The sequence below is a fragment of the Canis aureus genome, chromosome 6 (genome assembly GCF_053574225.1).
Source record: "Canis aureus isolate CA01 chromosome 6, VMU_Caureus_v.1.0, whole genome shotgun sequence".
Taxonomy (NCBI): Eukaryota; Metazoa; Chordata; class Mammalia; order Carnivora; family Canidae; genus Canis; species Canis aureus.
This window is the reverse complement of record NC_135616.1, coordinates 17,750,402-17,768,877: the sequence shown is the minus strand read 5'-3', so window position 1 is coordinate 17,768,877 and position 18,476 is coordinate 17,750,402. Positions and strand designations below refer to the sequence as shown.

Genomic DNA, 18,476 nt, shown 5'->3' with positions numbered 1-18,476 from the left:
TTATCGGAAGCTCCTTTTCCCTTCCCCTCTTCCTGCTTCTCACGTTCGTTTGCTTAGTATTTGGTCAGGACAGTCTTCTGCGTATGAAGGGGTTCATGGGGTGAGAGCTGCATTTCCTAGTGTTTTGATATTTCTCATCAAGCTAATGCAACTTGAAAGGAATTTTCAACAAAAGTTGAAGACGTAGGCTTTTCCGGGTGCACGTTAGAAGCAAGCTGTTTACTCACAACTCTGTTTCTGTATCAGATGCATGTAACACCCAGCTGTTGATGTACTTGGACCTGATAACTTCAAAACAGTTACTGTCTTTTTTTTGTAGAAATATGCAAGCTGCTGCCAACCAACAACACTTCTACAGAGAGGAAGTAACTTATGGGAGCTAACTGGACCTTACACTGGAAAGATTTGAAGCTGGGAGGCCTGCCGAAAGGGGGAGGGGCAACTGTTAAGGGACGGGAAGGCGAAGGAGATAATGATGTTTTCTTTTTGTAAGGGCTGCTTCTTGGAAGAGCTGGGATTTGATTCCATGTGGTTTTTGAATAAGGGAGGGAAAGCCCACCATCAGCATTGTTCTAGAGCGGAGCAGCAAATATGGAAAAGGCACGGCTGAGTGTAGCAAACTTTAAGCAGAGAACTTGAATGATTTAGGGGAAATGAAAGATTCTGCAGTGGTTTTCAAACCTGGGAGTGCTAGGGAAGCACCTTGAAGCTTGCTAAAAACAGGGAATTCTGGGCTCCCATCCCCAGAAGTTCATTGTCGGTATGCACTGGGGAATAGAGCCTAGGAGTCCACATTTTCAACAGACAGTTTGGGTGATTGGGGAACAGGGGGTGATGGATGATACTAAGAAACACTGCCTGGGATGATGCAGTTGAAGCAGAGGGTCAACCTTTGGTTTTGTTGTGTAGAGTCATGGTAGCTGCAATAATAATTGAGGAAGGACCACTTAGGGGAAGGTGAGAAGGCACCATTGTTGTACCCCTCTTTGGGATGAATGGTGGGGAATGTGTCTCAAGAGACAGAGCATGAGGAAGGGGAAGCTGACTACAGCTTTGTTTGGTGGAAACTTTTCTTCGGCTTTTATTTGCCAATACCTGACCTGACCGAGCCGCCCCTCTACCCCTGCTCAGAGGAGGGCATAGAAAGAAGAGAGGCAAAGAAGGAGACCCACTGTTAAGGAGAACTGGAGGGGAGAGAGAGAGAGAAAGAGAGAGAGAGAGAGAGAAGAATCTTGTAGCCAGTAGCCAGAAGTGAAATTAGATTAAGAAATAGACTGTCATGACTTGTCAACAGCAGGTTATGGATTCATAGCAGTGTTAGATGGTTTTGTTTTCCTCTGTGTGTGTGTACACAAACATGCCAATTACCACGAATTAGTTTTGTAATAGAAAAAACAAGTCTTTAATAAAAGAAAATGAGCAGTGTTAAACACCATTTTTAAGTTTATTATTTACTCATTAAAAACTAAAAGACTTGGTGGCCTTTGAGGTGGTTGTTTTAGCAGGGACAGGGAGGAAAGGATACACTTGGAGGGTTATCTCATGCATGGACCAAGTCTACTTACCTTGGCACAGCACTCAGGTTCAGGTTTTAGTGCTACCATCAACTACTCCTGTTAGTGCGAGGTTATCACGGGTCTCTCTCCCTCATTGACCAGTATGTTCCAGTACCAGTATGTACCAGTATGTTTGTTGGTAAAATTCATACTTTTTTTTTCTGAAGGTTAAGACTTCCCACAGATCTTCAATCTTATGTTTCATATATAAGAAAAGTGAGGAATGACAACTTTGACTTTAGGTTGTAGGCTTCAATCAAATTCACTTAGTTTCTTTCCTTTGATCCCTCAAGTCAGACCCAGAGGTGTGCATAACCGATGCCAAACAACATCGGGTCATCTGTAGAGAAAAGAACAGAGCTCAGATGTGGGAGGAGGCTTGGTAAAGATTCAGAAACCAGCCCTTTCTAACAGACAGCAGTGAGTCGGTCAGGATCCCAGAACTGTGTTAGTAGGTTTTAAAGTCCCTGAGTATTCAAAACATGCTCTTGCAGAGGGTCATACCAATAAACCTTGGACACACACAGACATGTGTTGTTCTCCATATCGCCCTCTTCAAAGGTAAAAAACATTGTCATAAATGTTCTCCATGAAAATTATGGTTCAGAATTGGTGCATTTCACATGAGGACTAAGCAAATACATATCAAATTCCTTATTACCTGACTTGAATTTCTTAATTTACTCTTATTTAAATCATTAAGTTTTCCGTGGAATTATATACACTGCTTGTGTCCTAGATGTTGGGTGCCAGGGGGATAGATGTCTACATGTTGTTGTGAAACAGGCACAGATGAGGGTCTCCCACTGCTTCCCCTGGCTCCAGCCAGCTTTATTACTTGACTTGTTACTATGGCCACACTACCTTGGATTCTTACACATTGTCTGTTATGTTAAGATTACCTTGGATGTAGACAAAATGAAGTAACATAATAAGGAATTTTCATGGGGTTTCTGGGGCTTGACTTTGTCACTCGTTTTAGAATATTTGACAAGACACTCCATCTCAGTTTTTATAATATGTAAATCTATATAATCGACATACAATATAGAATTTAATTAAAACATTGTAATTGTGTGTAATATATATTAATTGTAAAAAGTAGTGTCATAAAGATGTCCCTTAGTGAAGTGTTTTAATAAGAAATAAGACATGATTTTGCATTGACTCATGTTAAGGGGCACATTACTATGATTAACACCTTTGTAATAAGAAATAGCAAAAATACTTCAAAAATTACTTTAGCATAAATCATTAGTCTGTTCTGAACATTTTAGTGAACTCTGCATAAACAGGCACACATACACACATTACTATGGTTTTGACTGAGATTTGCTCCCATAAATAAATTACCAGGACTATTAACAAGAAAAAAATGATGGAATGAACTGCTATGGATTTAATTTTTATATTTATTTTCAGGTAGTTCCGAGGGAAGAGTAAACTGAACCAAGAGTGAGAAATAGAAAATAATGGGAGAATAAGGTACCTGGAAAATCCATCAGATTGATAATCAGTCTTATTTTCAGGATTGCCTCATGCAAATTTTACCTAATTATGTAAATGGAAGAAAAAAGAAACTGTGTGACTAAGGGCATTTGATACTGTATGATCTGGGTAGAAATATTTTGTCATAGCCTAGTTAGAGTTACTTTAAGAAAATAGGTTCTTTACAGTTTACCAAACAGTATCTCATTTGAAATAAAGGACTCTTTATATCATACAGGTTACTTGGGATCTGACCTCATTTTTCAGTTTTAGTTTTACTATTTAAGTGTTAATGTAAAAGTTAATGCTTCTGTTGAAACACCATAAAACTCTAGCCTGTGAGGGCATATTGATGATTTGTCCTCCCGTAGATCTCTTCATATGCACAAAGTCTCAAGATAGTCCAGTATCCCCCAATTTGTTAATATCAATGCCATATGTAACTTCCCTGTAAAATGCATCAGGACTGGCTGAGGAGTAGATGAACAGACTACTTGGAGTTGCAGGTGCCCGGTGGTGGGCTAGGTGCACTCATTAGCTATCTGAGAGCACTGGATTTTATACTTCAACCTGACAACCTAGTGTGAGTCAAACCCTGTGCATTCAAATAAAAAAAATGATGACTTGTCCCAGACCTTAAGGGCCCTTCTCATACTTTTAGGTACATGAACATCATAATCAAGAACACTGAGGTCCATTGTATTATAATATGTCAAACTGACATAGATAATAGATAGTTGTAGTAATATTTCCCCCTAAACTTTGTAACAGTTTTTTCTATATTAGCACACCGTATTTATCACTTTACTGCACAATGAACCCACAGGGGGTGCTAATTGGTCATTAATTAAATTTTAGCCTTTCAACACTTTTGTATTCTCCAGTGGCTTTATCTGCAGTGAAGTATATAGTGTGGCCTTTTTAAACTGCTGGAAATTCATGTCAGCTTTACTGTGCAGTGGATATAATACAGCTGAAATTCAGCTTGAGTGAACATCATTTGAGGACCGTTATAATTCCTTGTGACCAAAAGTTTACCAACCTTGGATCAAAGCCTACATGTTAGAAAATATTCAGTAGGCTATAATATGACAAAACATTCTGATAGACTAGATTCCTCTTTGAAAGAGAATCTCATTGCTTTGTTTGAAAATTCTAGTGGGTTGTGGCAGTTCTTCAAAAAACTAACACAGTGGAATGAACTTTCTGAGATCCATCATTCACTAATAAAAGTATTTTCAAACTTAGTGTCCTTAATGGAAGAATTCCTTTTGGCCTTATGCTCCTCCAGTGAAGAAGTTAATGTAAAATTATTAGTGATTAACATGGTAGCACTGAGAAATTTGCTGAGAATCTCATCAGTGAGACATAGGGCTGGTGTCAGAACCATGTAATGTAGCTCTAAGATTTTTGAGTGCAGGTCATTCCGTTATGGGGATTTTACTCTGCGGAGGAGTTAATCACAACTTGCTAGTGTGTGCAGCTATTAGGGTATAGCTAGTACACATTGGCTTTCAAAATAACCATAATAGCAAGATTTTTTTTTGGTATTTTTGTTTATTTTCTACTTTTAAACAACTACCCCTTTTGTTTAAAGGATTTACCTTCAAAATTATTGGAATTTTTGGGATACCTGGGTGGCTCAGTTGGTTGAGCGTCTAACTCTTGGTTTCAGTTCAGGTCATGATCTCAGAGTCGTGGGATTAAGCCCCAGGTTGGGCTTCATCCTCAGCATGGAGTCTGCTTAAGATTCTCTCTCTCTCTTTCTCCCTCTCTCCCCCCTGCCCTTCCCCCACCTTCTCTTTCTCTAAAGTAAATAAATCTTTTTTTAAAAAGTTTTAGAATTTTAATATGAAGAAAGCATCAACTAAATTATAATTTCCTTTCCTTTGTACTCTTTCCACATTTGTCAGTTACAACCTGAAGGAAACTTTGACTTTCATAGTAGTAGTAGCAGCAATTTAGTACTTTTTTAAACATTCAGAAAGCTTTTTTATATCATATTTGATTCTTATTATATTAATGATGAGGCAGGCTGGCATTTTTCTGGTATTATATAGTTAAGGAAGCCAAAACTTAAAAAGAAATAAGGAATTCCTAGAGTGCATAAGCTAATGTCAGACCTAAACACATAGTAGATGCTTAATAAAAGCTAGTTAAATGGCTGAACAAAATAAGCAATGGAGAACTGCTTCAAATTCTTTGTGGTGTGAGGTCAGATATAAATACAAGACTAGAAAGTAACTACAACATGCCTTCTAACCCAAAATAGTAGAGATGAAAAGAAAGCAGACTTGGGAAATTCACCGTGATGATGTCTGTCATTATTCAAGGAAAGCGAAACATATTAAATAATGTAGAGCGCTCCCTGTCGCAGCCCCGTACACAGATGTGTAATACACAATTGCCAATTATTGAATGCCAAAAAGTTGATGCTTATCATTAGTTATTATATGTTTTTAAGTGAGCCAAAAGATAGAAAAAGTAAAGCAGTTCTCACCCCCACATAAATGGAAACCACTTTTCCTTCTGTCTGGCTTCAGAAAGAAGTCTCGATTTCCGTGAGGGAGATGATGACTGTTCTTTAACTGGTTGCGCGTCAGCTTTTTCCTCTGATTTGAGAGGTGGAGTTAAGTGTGAACTGCTTAAGAATGCACTGTTTTCTGTTTAATTTGGCTGCAGAAGATGGAATTCATTGAGCTCCGTCTGTTCAAGTGAACTTTAAGCAACAGTAAGCAAAACATTTGTACTTCTCTCTGCACACAAAACAGAACTGTGTCTGGCGAAAGAGACAGCGTGGATATAAAGACCCACGGAGGGCAGTGAGGGAGTGATAACAACTTCTTACCTCTTATGTTGGCTCATCTGAAGCTTTAAAGGATTGTTGGAGAAAGTGAGCCTCTTTTTTTCTTTTATTTAAATTGGAAAAGTGAGCTCTGATTCTGGAATTCATCTTAATACTGTGGAAAAAAAAAATGTGCACCACCAATTTCTGCTCCCCACAGCTGCTATCATTAATGGGTGACCACTCTTTTCCCTCATAACCTAACTGTTAATGCATTTAATTGGTCCTTCTAGGACAATTTTGAATATTACAGAATTTAAAAGCATCTGTGAATTATAAATAATATTAAAGTTTACATTTCTCTTTTGAACACCTAGTTAAGAGTATACATTTTCAAGTCGTTAAATAAGTTTTATGACAAAGAAGTGAATTTCATGTGGGGACTGTTGATTTTTACAAAAAGTATGGAAGTTCTATCATTAAAATTGCAGCTTTTCTAAAACTGTTGACATTTCTATTGAGAATTAAAGGAAGCAATTGTGTAATAATGCATAATGGTTTATTTAGAGTGACCGTATCCTTTAGCCATCAAAAACCACTGCTTTAAAATTGTATTGTGTAATTTGGTTAGATGGCTTTACTTATGGTGATGTAAAATTGTTGCTGTGATAGCCCTAGGTTAACACGAGAAGAATCTCTGTTACCTGTGTCTATTAAACACACGTCAAGACACCGTTCTCTTTGAGCGGTGCCTAACTTCTCTTAGTCTTTGCTCACAACTATGTATTCCCCTCGGAATTCTCTGCTTCTCTTAAGGTAGCTCAGGTAATTGATGAATGAAAACAGGACTTGGGACTCTTTTTAATGTGAAAGTTCAGAATTGCTCCTATAGGGCCCGTGCTGGCAGAAATAATCATTTTAAGCCAATGGAGGATATAATCTGGAAATTTGCTTTGGTCTCGTGTTTTAACCTATTGTTCACCACTTAAAAGATCACCTTCTGAATGAACTTATTTTGATGTTAAATAATGCAATGATTGTATTGCTAGTTTTATAAGAAGAGAGATATTTTGAAAATTACATATTTGGCTTCAGAATTACATACCAGAATACCTGTTCCAAGGTTATCTGTCTGTGAAGACCCAAGATTATATCTTATGTATGATAATTTAATGCTTGGAACAAAGTTGGGATGGATTTATGGTCCATTAATTTTTAGATATCACCAACTATTTATGTTTTATTTTCCTGGTGGTTGAATGTACAATGCATAAAGCACTGTAGATTTCCATTGGGCTAGTCCTTAAAGCTACTATTCCAGTAGTTTCATTAAAAGAGAGAAAATGTTAAAATATGTTTATACTATACACATAGAATCTTACGTGTGAAAAAATAAATGCATGCCACACATGTAAATCTTTTTGTTTACATATGCAGCTTTTCTTTCCAGGGATGATAGGTGCCCCAGAAACAATCGCTAATCTCTGTAACACCCCAGAGGATAAAGGAGCAAGAATTATTATCTTCATATTGCAGGTGAAGTACCTAGGTAGGGACAGATTAAATGACTTGGCCAGGTCACTCACTAAGTCATGAAGCTAGAAATAAAACGCCAGACTCTTGACTTTCCATTCTCATTCTGAATCATTGCGCTCCTGAAAACAGAGGTACCAGACCTGTCAGTATCTGTGTTTTTCTTCACCTGAAAACTAACCATTGATGTAAATCCTGTCCCTGTTAAGGAACCTTGCTGTGTGGCACTTGCACACACATGAAACTGAGTCCCTGAAGGGCAATGCAGAGAGTACTCTGCCGTTACAATGAATGAGCTCAGGTAGCAGGAGAATATCAGTAAGCCAGCTTCTTGAGGGCCCAGCCTTGTGAGGAACTAAAAGTATTCGAAGTTTCCATAACTCCAGAGCTTTGGTTAATTTCTTTAACATCTACAGTGACTCACTCCACCTTATGTTACTTTCTCCTTAATAATTTCAGATTGTCCATATTGTTACAGAGTCAACATTCTTGAAAGATGTGGTCCCTGCCCTCAGCAGACATGTATCTTAACACTAGACATACTTAATGGTACAAAAGAAGCATTGGCATCACCCCAAACCTTTCCGCACGTCCTCTCTTTCTGCTTCTTTGATCTGGTTTCTTTCCTTTTCTTTTTTTTATTGGCTACTTCAATTAGACTCGAAAGCCAAAGAGTGGCCAGGACCCTCAGCATTTCTCAGCTGGCAGGCTATAAACTGAGACTGTCAGGTCCCTGATTGGCACCTAATCAGCCCTTCTTGGGTGTATTTGTCTGTTCTTCCCCCGCAGCCAGGATAAAAGCCACATCCAGTCTTTGCACTCTCCTCCCCAGGTTAGCCCATAAGGGGCCAGTGGCTTATATCACAAAGGTACTTTGTACTCTGGTGCCTTTTTTCTGTGGAATACCTTCTTCTAGTATGACTTCACTTTTCTGTTAGTGAGCACATTTCCCCATAAATATGACCGAACAGGTGTTGCTCCACCGCTAACTGAGTTTCCAGCTGTCCTCCTCCGACACAGACTCTGCAGAATCTGTTGTTTCGTCCTTTTAGGCAGACTGGAGAACCATCAAGCCTGAGATGGAGGTCTTCCTTGCAGGATATGGCAGTTTTTTTGCCAGAAGATGGTCGGGAAAGCCTGGCTGGCTAACAAAGACAGGCCTTCAGCGGCTGGGTGTAGTTCCAGTTCTGCATCCCCTTTGGCAGGATCACAGAGGCTGCTGCAGTGTGGCCAGCCAGCAAAATTAGGAAATAAGGACCTCTTTTATTTACTCAGGCTGCTGAATCATGGGCATTCCTGTCTGCTTGGAGAAAAGTCAGGCGGCTCTACTTTCCACTGAAAGTCTCAGGAGTGTTTGAGACTTTCATCTCGGAGTGTTCACACACTTGTTTTAATGTGCTTTATGGAAATGGTGAAACTCAGCAAGTACAGTTGCTGTAGAAAAACATCTGCACTAACTATGCACACACATTTGCATCTTTAAATAGACTTTTAGGCCACGGAGCTGGTTTCCAGGAAAGTTGTATGTTTTTTTGTTTGTTTGTTTTTTTCCGGTGTAAGAGCTACAGTTCTCTGAGAGTCACCTAGTGTGAAGTGACTGATTCCAAAAATTAAAATTTAACATGGACATGTTAAGTACTTCACATTGAAATGCAGAAAACCTGCCATCACACAGAATGACATTCCTGTAAGTAGCACTTAGTGCCGAAGGGGGGGGGGGGGGGAAGAGTTCGAGTTGATTCAGAAACCAGCACTTGGAGAATCCTCCGTAGTTTCTTCCATGTGAAAAAAGAGCTTGAGATTGTTCAAATATATATTAGCCATCTAAATGTAGGTTGCCTGGTGACTGCCAAAAAGCTAAAGTTAATGGGGACAGGCAGCTTTCAAAGACTTAGGTAGACCTCAGAGAATGTTGGCAACACCACCATCACCACCAAAGTCTTGGGAGACGAGTACCCTTGGAGCATGGACCAACCCCCCTGGGAGTTTTGTCAGTGAGTTCCTTGTGTGTCTCTGGGAGCACACATCCGTTTAGAGTACCAGCAAATGAGTTTCTTACAATTTAGATTTTAAAATAGAAATCAGCCTTTCATGAAACCATTATTTATTTTTCTAAAAGTAGCATTCCCTGCTCAAACTTCTTACTCTGCTTGGTCTGTTCCATCCCCCAGCTTAAGCCTTCTGAGTCTTTAACTCTCTTTCCATGTATTTCAGTTACAAAGACACATCATCTGTGATTTTCACTTTCTTTTCCCTCAAGACCAAATAATAGGGATCGGAGAGAGAGAAGAAAAGGCTTTCCAGCTCCCTTGAATCCTGGTTGAGAAAAACTTGATCCTACCCCTCGACTCACTTGACATGTTGAAATTTACAAGCTTAAGAGAACAGTTATGTAATAGGGTATAGTCAGGCATGGCCCACAGACAAGAACCTGATTTAAGATTGGTATCAGGGACTGCACACTATTTATAATGGTCTGTTGCTCTGTAATTCTTTGTACATTTGTATAATAATATATCATGCCTGGACACAATCTACAATTTAATAATAAGTTCACTTGCTAAATTTTTTAGGGTCAGTAGTTATTTTCTTTGAGTCTAGATTCATGACAAATTCTGATTCACTGTTTTCCCAACTGTACCAATGAGATGATGTGTTTGAAAATATTTTTCAGTGAAACAATGAGATACATCTTTTAAGATAACTGTGAAATATAGTAGATTTTTTTACCTAGAATGCTAAGCAAATTTAATAAATAGCAATTTTCACTTAATAAGGGGACTATTTTAAAACTTTGGTTTGTTTTAGGGACACCATCTTTAGGTGACTTAACAGTTTTTTTAAAAGGAAAGCTAGAATCACGATTGAGTTTTTTGTTTTGAAATTTTAAAAATTTTCTATTTGATGGTGAATTAAGTTTATCTGCCTATGTTCTTTCTATGCATTCACATTCACCTTTAAATTTAAATCATACCCACAATTATCAGACCCTTTCTTATGCTGGAAACATGTTGGGTAATAGACTCATATAAATGAGGATGCAAAATCATGCGATTTTCAACTTGTGTTGCGAAGCTTTGTTGCAGTGGGCAGGGATCCAGGAATGGTGTTTGGTTGTTTTCTCAGAGTTAGATGGTTGCCATCTGGCATTGATAGTGAGATGGTGTTGTCATCAGTTTCTAGATGCAGGAAAGGAATGATCCTCATCTGTTTCCTGTGGATAAGCAAGAGGTTGATAATCTAGTAAAATCTTGTTACCTTAAAGAAAGCAGACATGGAATTTGTTTACATAACGCTTGCCAGTTTCTACTTTTGTGTTAATAATATAGCTTGCTAGTGATCTTCAGCTTTGAAGAATTTAAAAACGTATTTGGTCACTTTCTAATTGAATTTTATTAGAATATCCTAATACTATTCTAATTGAGCCTATTATCCTAGTAGAATCACTATGCCCACCAGCTCCACTCAATGGTCTTGTCTGCATTTATGAAAAATCTTGCTCTTTTGGAGAGTGAAAAGCTTTTACAATTTCTTCTCCCGCATGATGGATTGTCTTGAAAAGCAAAAAAGAAGTTTTACAACCTATTGGAGAAGGTCTTATTTTCCACTTGGACGTTAAGAAAGCAACAGAAATAGGAGTGCACGTCTGCCAAGAACATAGTTAAAAAACACCTAATACAAGGTAGAGTTACTTTAGGGGTAACTTGCTAAGGTTATATCTGGCTCTCAGTGTTGTTTGTCTTCTTTTTGTTACTCATAAATCTTTCAGCATTTACCATAATCATTTATCACTTTTCCTGTTTCCAGTTTTTCACAAGTCGCTTTGTCTCTGCTCACCTCAAAGTGCAGGTCCTGTTTGGCTAAGGAAGTTCATGCTGCTGAAGCTTTTGCAAAAGGAAGAAATGGTGGGCCACCTCTTGAACTTTCCAAACAAAATACACTGTTACAATCTGGCCCTTGTGAAACTCTCATTTTTTCTTGATCCTGACTGATCCTACCCACATGTAATATCTAGCAGTACCCTTCTAACATTTAATAATCCATTTTCTGGCCTATGGTATTCGAATCTTTCAGTTATTGAAGCAATCCTGGTTGTCTTTCATTACACAAGACGTAATTATTATTGTGTTCTCTCTCTTCCTTCATGTGCTTACTTTTTAATATTTTTTTGCTGAAAGCAATAAGGTCTGTATCAATAAGAACCCCATAAAAGATTTTGGTCTTCAGAATTGCCTTTTTATAGAAAAACAAGCAAAATGCAGAGGGAATTTTTTATTAAATATTAGACATCTGGGTTGACTGCATTAATTTTAAATCATTCCTGTAATATTTCCTCTTTTCATTTGGTTCTTCAGATGCTCACACAATATGCAAATCATTTTAGAATGAATACAGAAGAAACATTAAATATATTAAAATCTGCATTTTAATAAAATTGTCGATGTGTAATATATACCTTGCTTCTAAGGAAAAATGATAAAAAAGTAATAAAAGGGGGCAATTTAGACATAGAACTATTTAATATCTTTTTATATTTTACAACCTAGTAAAAAGTCAACGTAGAATAAAAGCTTTGGGCTTTTTAGATCTGAAAGTGTTCCACTCGAACCTTTTGTCCTCCCAGTTTATTTTCCCCCTCCGAAAGGTTCTAGACAATCCGACAGCACTTGTTGAGATGGTAGGGTCAACTCACCATCGAGCTCTCAACACATAAGATGACATGTTCCATTGCTTCTCATTGCAGATGGAGTGGATGTTGAAGATGATCCCACTTGCTCTTGGCCAGCTTCCTCGCCCTCTAGCAAGGACCAGACTTCCCCTAGCCATGGAGAAGGTTGCGATTTTGGAGAGGAAGAAGGTGGCCCTGGACTCCCATACCCATGCCAATTCTGTGACAAGTCCTTTAGCCGCCTCAGCTACCTAAAGCACCATGAGCAGAGTCATAGCGACAAACTGCCTTTCAAATGCACCTATTGCAGTCGGCTGTTCAAACACAAGCGGAGTCGAGACCGCCACATCAAACTCCACACAGGGGACAAGAAATACCACTGCAGTGAATGTGATGCCGCATTCTCCAGAAGTGATCACTTGAAGATCCACTTAAAGACTCACACGTCCAACAAGCCATATAAATGTGCCATTTGTCGCCGTGGGTTCCTGTCCTCTAGTTCCTTACATGGACACATGCAGGTTCACGAGCGGAACAAGGACGGGTCCCAGTCTGGCTCCAGGATGGAGGACTGGAAGATGAAGGACACTCAGAAGTGCAGTCAGTGCGAGGAAGGCTTTGATTTTCCGGAAGACCTCCAGAAGCACATCGCCGAGTGCCACCCCGAGTGTTCCCCCAACGAGGACCGAGCGGCCCTCCAGTGTATCTACTGCCATGAGCTCTTTGTGGAGGAGACTTCCCTCGTGAACCACATGGAGCAGGTGCATGGTGGGGAGAAGAAGAACTCTTGCAGCATTTGCTCAGAGACTTTCCACACGGTTGAGGAACTGTACAGCCACATGGATAGCCACCAGCAACCGGAGTCGTGCAACCACAGCAACAGCCCTTCGCTGGTCACGGTGGGCTACACTTCCGTGTCCAGCACGACTCCGGATTCCAACCTCTCAGTGGACAGCTCAACCATGGTGGAAGCTGCCCCGCCCATCCCAAAGAGTCGAGGGAGGAAGCGGGCTGCTCAGCAAACCCCTGACATGACGGTTCCCTCGAGTAAACAGGCAAAAGTTACCTATAGCTGTATTTACTGCAACAAGCAGTTGTTTTCAAGCCTGGCAGTTCTGCAGATACACCTGAAAACTATGCATTTAGATAAGCCAGAACAGGCCCATATTTGTCAGTATTGCTTAGAGGTGTTGCCCTCACTCTATAACCTAAACGAACATCTTAAGCAAGTGCATGAAGCTCAGGACCCCGGTCTGATTGTCTCTGCCATGCCTGCCATAGTCTACCAGTGCAACTTCTGCTCCGAAGTTGTCAATGACCTCAACACCCTTCAGGAGCACATCCGATGTTCTCACGGATTTGCAAACCCTGCCGCTAAGGATAGCAACGCGTTCTTTTGTCCCCATTGCTACATGGGGTTTCTCACTGACTCTTCCCTAGAAGAGCATATAAGACAGGTCCATTGTGACCTCAGTGGCTCCCGGTTTGGCTCTCCAGTTCTTGGAACTCCAAAAGAACCAGTAGTAGAAGTCTATTCTTGTTCTTACTGTACAAATTCGCCAATATTCAACAGCGTTCTTAAGCTGAACAAGCATATCAAAGAGAATCACAAGAACATTCCCTTGGCCCTGAATTATATTCACAATGGGAAGAAATCCAGGGCCTTGAGCCCTTTATCTCCTGTGGCCATAGAGCAGACGTCTCTTAAGATGATGCAGGCGGTGGGAGGTGCGCCTGCGCGTCCGGCTGGAGAATACATCTGTAATCAGTGTGGTGCTAAGTACACGTCCCTAGATAGCTTTCAGACTCACCTAAAAACTCATCTCGACACCGTGCTTCCAAAACTGACCTGCCCACAGTGCAACAAGGAATTTCCCAACCAGGAATCCTTGCTGAAGCATGTTACCATCCATTTTATGATCACCTCAACGTATTATATCTGCGAGAGTTGTGATAAGCAGTTCACCTCAGTGGACGACCTTCAGAAGCACCTGCTGGACATGCACACGTTTGTCTTCTTCCGGTGCACCCTCTGCCAAGAGGTTTTTGACTCAAAAGTCTCCATTCAACTCCACCTGGCCGTAAAGCACAGTAACGAAAAGAAGGTCTACCGGTGCACGTCTTGCAACTGGGACTTCCGCAATGAGACTGACTTACAGCTCCACGTGAAACACAACCACCTGGAAAACCAGGGGAAGGTGCACAAGTGCATTTTCTGCGGGGAGTCTTTCGGCACTGAGGTGGAGCTGCAGTGCCACATCACCACTCACAGTAAGAAGTACAATTGCAAATTCTGCAGCAAAGCCTTCCATGCCATCATCTTGCTGGAGAAACACTTGCGGGAAAAGCATTGCGTCTTTGAGACCAAGACTCCCAACTGTGGGACGAATGGGGCTTCTGAGCAAGTGCAGAAGGAGGAGGTGGAGCTGCAGACCTTGCTGACCAACAGCCAGGAGTCACACAACAGTCACGACGGCAGCGAAGAAGATGTGGACACCTCGGAGCCTATGTATGGGTGCGACATCTGTGGGGCCGCCTACACCATGGAGACTCTGCTGCAGAACCACCAGCTCCGAGACCACAACATCAGGCCCGGAGAGAGTGCCATCGTGAAGAAGAAAGCCGAGCTCATTAAGGGGAATTATAAGTGTAACGTGTGCTCTCGAACCTTCTTCTCTGAAAACGGCCTCCGTGAACACATGCAGACCCACCTCGGCCCTGTCAAACACTACATGTGCCCTATTTGTGGAGAGCGGTTTCCCTCCCTTTTGACCCTTACCGAACACAAAGTCACACACAGTAAGAGTCTCGACACCGGAAACTGCCGGATTTGCAAGATGCCTCTCCAGAGTGAAGAGGAGTTTTTAGAGCATTGCCAAATGCACCCTGACTTGCGGAATTCCCTGACGGGATTTCGCTGCGTGGTCTGCATGCAGACAGTGACCTCCACCTTAGAACTCAAAATCCACGGGACATTTCACATGCAAAAGACCGGGAATGGGTCCACAGTCCAGACCACGGGGCGTGGCCAGCACGTCCAAAAACTGTACAAGTGTGCGTCTTGCCTCAAAGAGTTCCGTTCCAAGCAAGATCTGGTGAAACTTGACATCAACGGCCTGCCATATGGTCTGTGCGCCGGCTGTGTGAATCTCAGCAAGAGTGGCAGCCCAGGCATCAACATCCCTCCCGGCACGAATAGGCCGGGCTTGGGCCAGAATGAGAATCTCAGTGCCATCGAGGGGAAAGGCAAGGCAGGGGGACTGAAGACTCGCTGTTCTAGCTGCAACGTTAAGTTTGAGTCTGAAAGTGAACTCCAGAACCACATCCAAACGGTCCACCGAGAGCTTGTGCCAGATAGCAACAGCACACAGTTGAAAACTCCACAAGTGTCGCCAATGCCCAGAATCAGTCCCTCCCAGTCGGATGAGGTAACTTGCCTTTTTACTCTTTGCTCTTTAACCTCCTCAAGAAACCCTTGCCACTCAATGTGTACGCTTTCTGCAGCTTTATTTATTGTCGTGTGCCGATAGATGCTTAGATTGAAATGCAGTGGGTCCCCCCCATCCCCACCCCATAGCCATTAGCCAGCAATTACTTGCTTCTTGATAAGCAGCATTTTGGCTCGAATGGTGCAAAATAGGACTAATTCCAGTCTCCCTAGGATATTGTCTTCTCTATGACTGAAGAGATCAGCGCTCATGCCAGCACCACTGAGATCTGGAATCTCAGCGTAGCTTCACCGCGAGTTGAAATCCCCAGCTATGACTTGTGTGTATGGTAGAGAGATAATGACATAAAAGTAAGATGCTATGGGCCAACATGCTGGCTTAGAGTAAATTAAAAAGAATATATATATTTGTGGGTAACAAATTGGGTAAGGGTGGCTCTATAATACCATGTTGTCAACACTCACTGTTTCTCTTTGTCTTCTGGGTGGTGAGCAAAATATTTTCTCACAACAGGATTTTTTAAAAGCCCCGACATTTAGCAAGTGCCACGTGCCTAATGTTCCTTTTAAAGGCTTCCCTTTAAATATCCCCAAGTCCTCACTCTCTGGGTTTGGGTTTCAAAATTAAAGTGGATTTTTTTTCTTAGTTTCAGAGTGGTTTCATGCCTTCTTTGCCATAATGAGTATGAAAAATAAGTTCATTTACAACGAAATAGTTTTATAAGTCACCCGTCCTTGAAGCTGAGCAGAGGATGGCTCATTCTATTATAATTTCTTTATGCTTTATCACCTGGTTTCTTAGCGTTCTTTCCACTTCCCTACCTGCCCCTATCTGGAGATCCATCCAAATGAAAACCCCAGGGAGATCTATCTCCCTTCAGTTTGGGGTCACTGCATTTTCCTTATCTTGTCTCCACACTCACACCCCCTTGGAGGTCCCCCTGCATGTCCCTGCAGATAGCCATCAGTCAGCTAGTAGGGGAGAGCTGGGAAGACTGACATAGAGCCCATCCTCCTGAAATGTGGCATCTGCGTGACAGGCAAGCTCCCAAACTTTGAAGCTGCTTTCCTTTCTCTCCTTCCAAGTAAATCTGCACCTTTCTCTCATTTAAATAAATGAAGCCCTTTCAAACTGATGAGGACAGCTGGAAGAGCATAGTTTTGATAATGGCTCAAGGCTCATGTGTTGGATCTGGTAGTTTCTTTTGGTAGTTATTATCATATGAAGTGAATTACTGTTTTCCAACTTTTTAATCTCAAACGTGTTTATACCTATAGAAAAGCTAAAGGAATAACACAGTGATCCTGTGTGTGTGTGTGTGTGTGTGTGTGTGTATTCATATCCAGTATTGCAGATTTACCAGATATGAACGTTTTGTCATGTTTCTCTCTCTCTCTCTCTGCAACCTTTTTATTAACCTGAACCACATGAAAGTAAGTTTCAGACATCATGATCTTTCTAAGAAGATGGATGTTTTTCTATTTAACCATAATATTATTAGTTAAGGCAATTAACTAAATCAATTAAAGAAATCAAATAGATCTGTGATGTCAACTATAAGATGTCCATATTCAAATTTACCCAGTTGTCCCCAAAATGTCTTATTTTTAAGATGCTTATGCACTAGAATTTTAGAAAAACATTTATGCAGAGAATTACTCCTCTCCCCCCAATTTGATTTTGCTACACTTAACAAATAGAGAGGAGTTTGTATATTCATGTGTAATTTAAATGGTGCACAAAATTGATTTGAAATGACTGCATTCGTGTGTGTGTGTGATTGTGGTGGTGTGTTCACTTAAAATCAAGCAAAATTGGGTTCTTGTTTCTTAGTAGATTGCGGAAAGGCATGTACCTGTTCCTGGCTTATGTTTTCTGATGTTCCTAAATTACCATATATTATTATATTACTTGAGGTGAGATTTATTTTTTAAATGAAGGAGGACATATGAATAGTCTTTACACGTTAATTTGGTTAGAATTACTGGCTTAGAGAGAACTTATCATTAGGGGATGGATGATTTTAATTATACTTAAAATCTTAATGATGAAGTTTAACTATATCCTGCACTTAAATAGAATAATGTATAAAATATTTGTAAAAGTACTTCTTAGTATTTTGTAAATACGAATTACTTGCTAGTTGTAATTCCTTTTTATTTTATTTATAAGATTTTATTTATTTATTTATTTATCGATTTATTTATTTATTTATTTATTTATTTATTTATTTGAGAGAGAGAGCTGGGAGAAGAGGGTAGCAGGAGTGAATGTTAAGCAGTTTCTATGCCCAATGCAGAGCCTGACACAGGGCTTGATCCCCCGACCCAGAGATCATAACCTGAACTGAAATCAAGAGTCAGATGCGAACCAACTAAGCCACACAGGCGCCCTTAATTGTGATTTTTACAATAGTGTTTTGTAAGCACCTAGATGCCGAGGATTAAAAGTGACTCTTTACACAGGAGAATATCTCCTTATTAAGGCTGATTAATAAGAGCATGTAGTGGTGTCCTTATCTGACCAGATAATAGGATTCAGTTGTACATATTTCCTTTGTGCTTCAAAAGTTCACTAATGTTTGACATTTTTATCATTGTTATTATTTTTCCTTCATTATACTATTTAAGTCATAAAATTTCATGTGGTTACTTCCTTTCTGATATTCTCTGCACTTAAAAATATACAGTAGGCCATATTATTTGGACTTGATATAGAAAATTGTCTAAACATATATGAAATTTTACATAAACAAGCCCGAAAGTAATGCCTTAGCAAGAGAAAGACATATAATAAAAATTAATTTCTTTACATTCTTTGTTAGTCAAGCTAAGCTTCTGTGACTTCTCCTGTGTATCGTGTAAATTTTTTACCAAATAGGTAAAAAGAGAAGCTATTACATAAGTCTTTGCCAAAACACAAATATGCCATGTGGGAGTAAATTTTATCACAAAAAGAAGTATGGCATGTATGTCTCCTGACTTCAGTGTCCTAGG

The 18,476-nt window shown here is 40.2% G+C and overlaps 1 protein-coding gene across 4 annotated transcripts in view; it reads left to right on the top strand.

Annotated features, from left to right (window-relative positions):
- ZNF521 (zinc finger protein 521) overlaps positions 1-18,476 on the top strand; it is a 275,207-nt gene that overhangs the window by 103,303 nt on the left and 153,428 nt on the right. For all 4 annotated transcript variants that reach the window (XM_077900307.1, XM_077900306.1, XM_077900305.1 and 1 more), the window contains one exon: positions 12,107-15,459. In XM_077900307.1, the coding sequence (XP_077756433.1) occupies positions 12,547-15,459 (2,913 nt within the window). In that variant the 5' untranslated portion in view covers positions 12,107-12,546. The remainder of the gene's footprint in view (positions 1-12,106; positions 15,460-18,476) is intronic.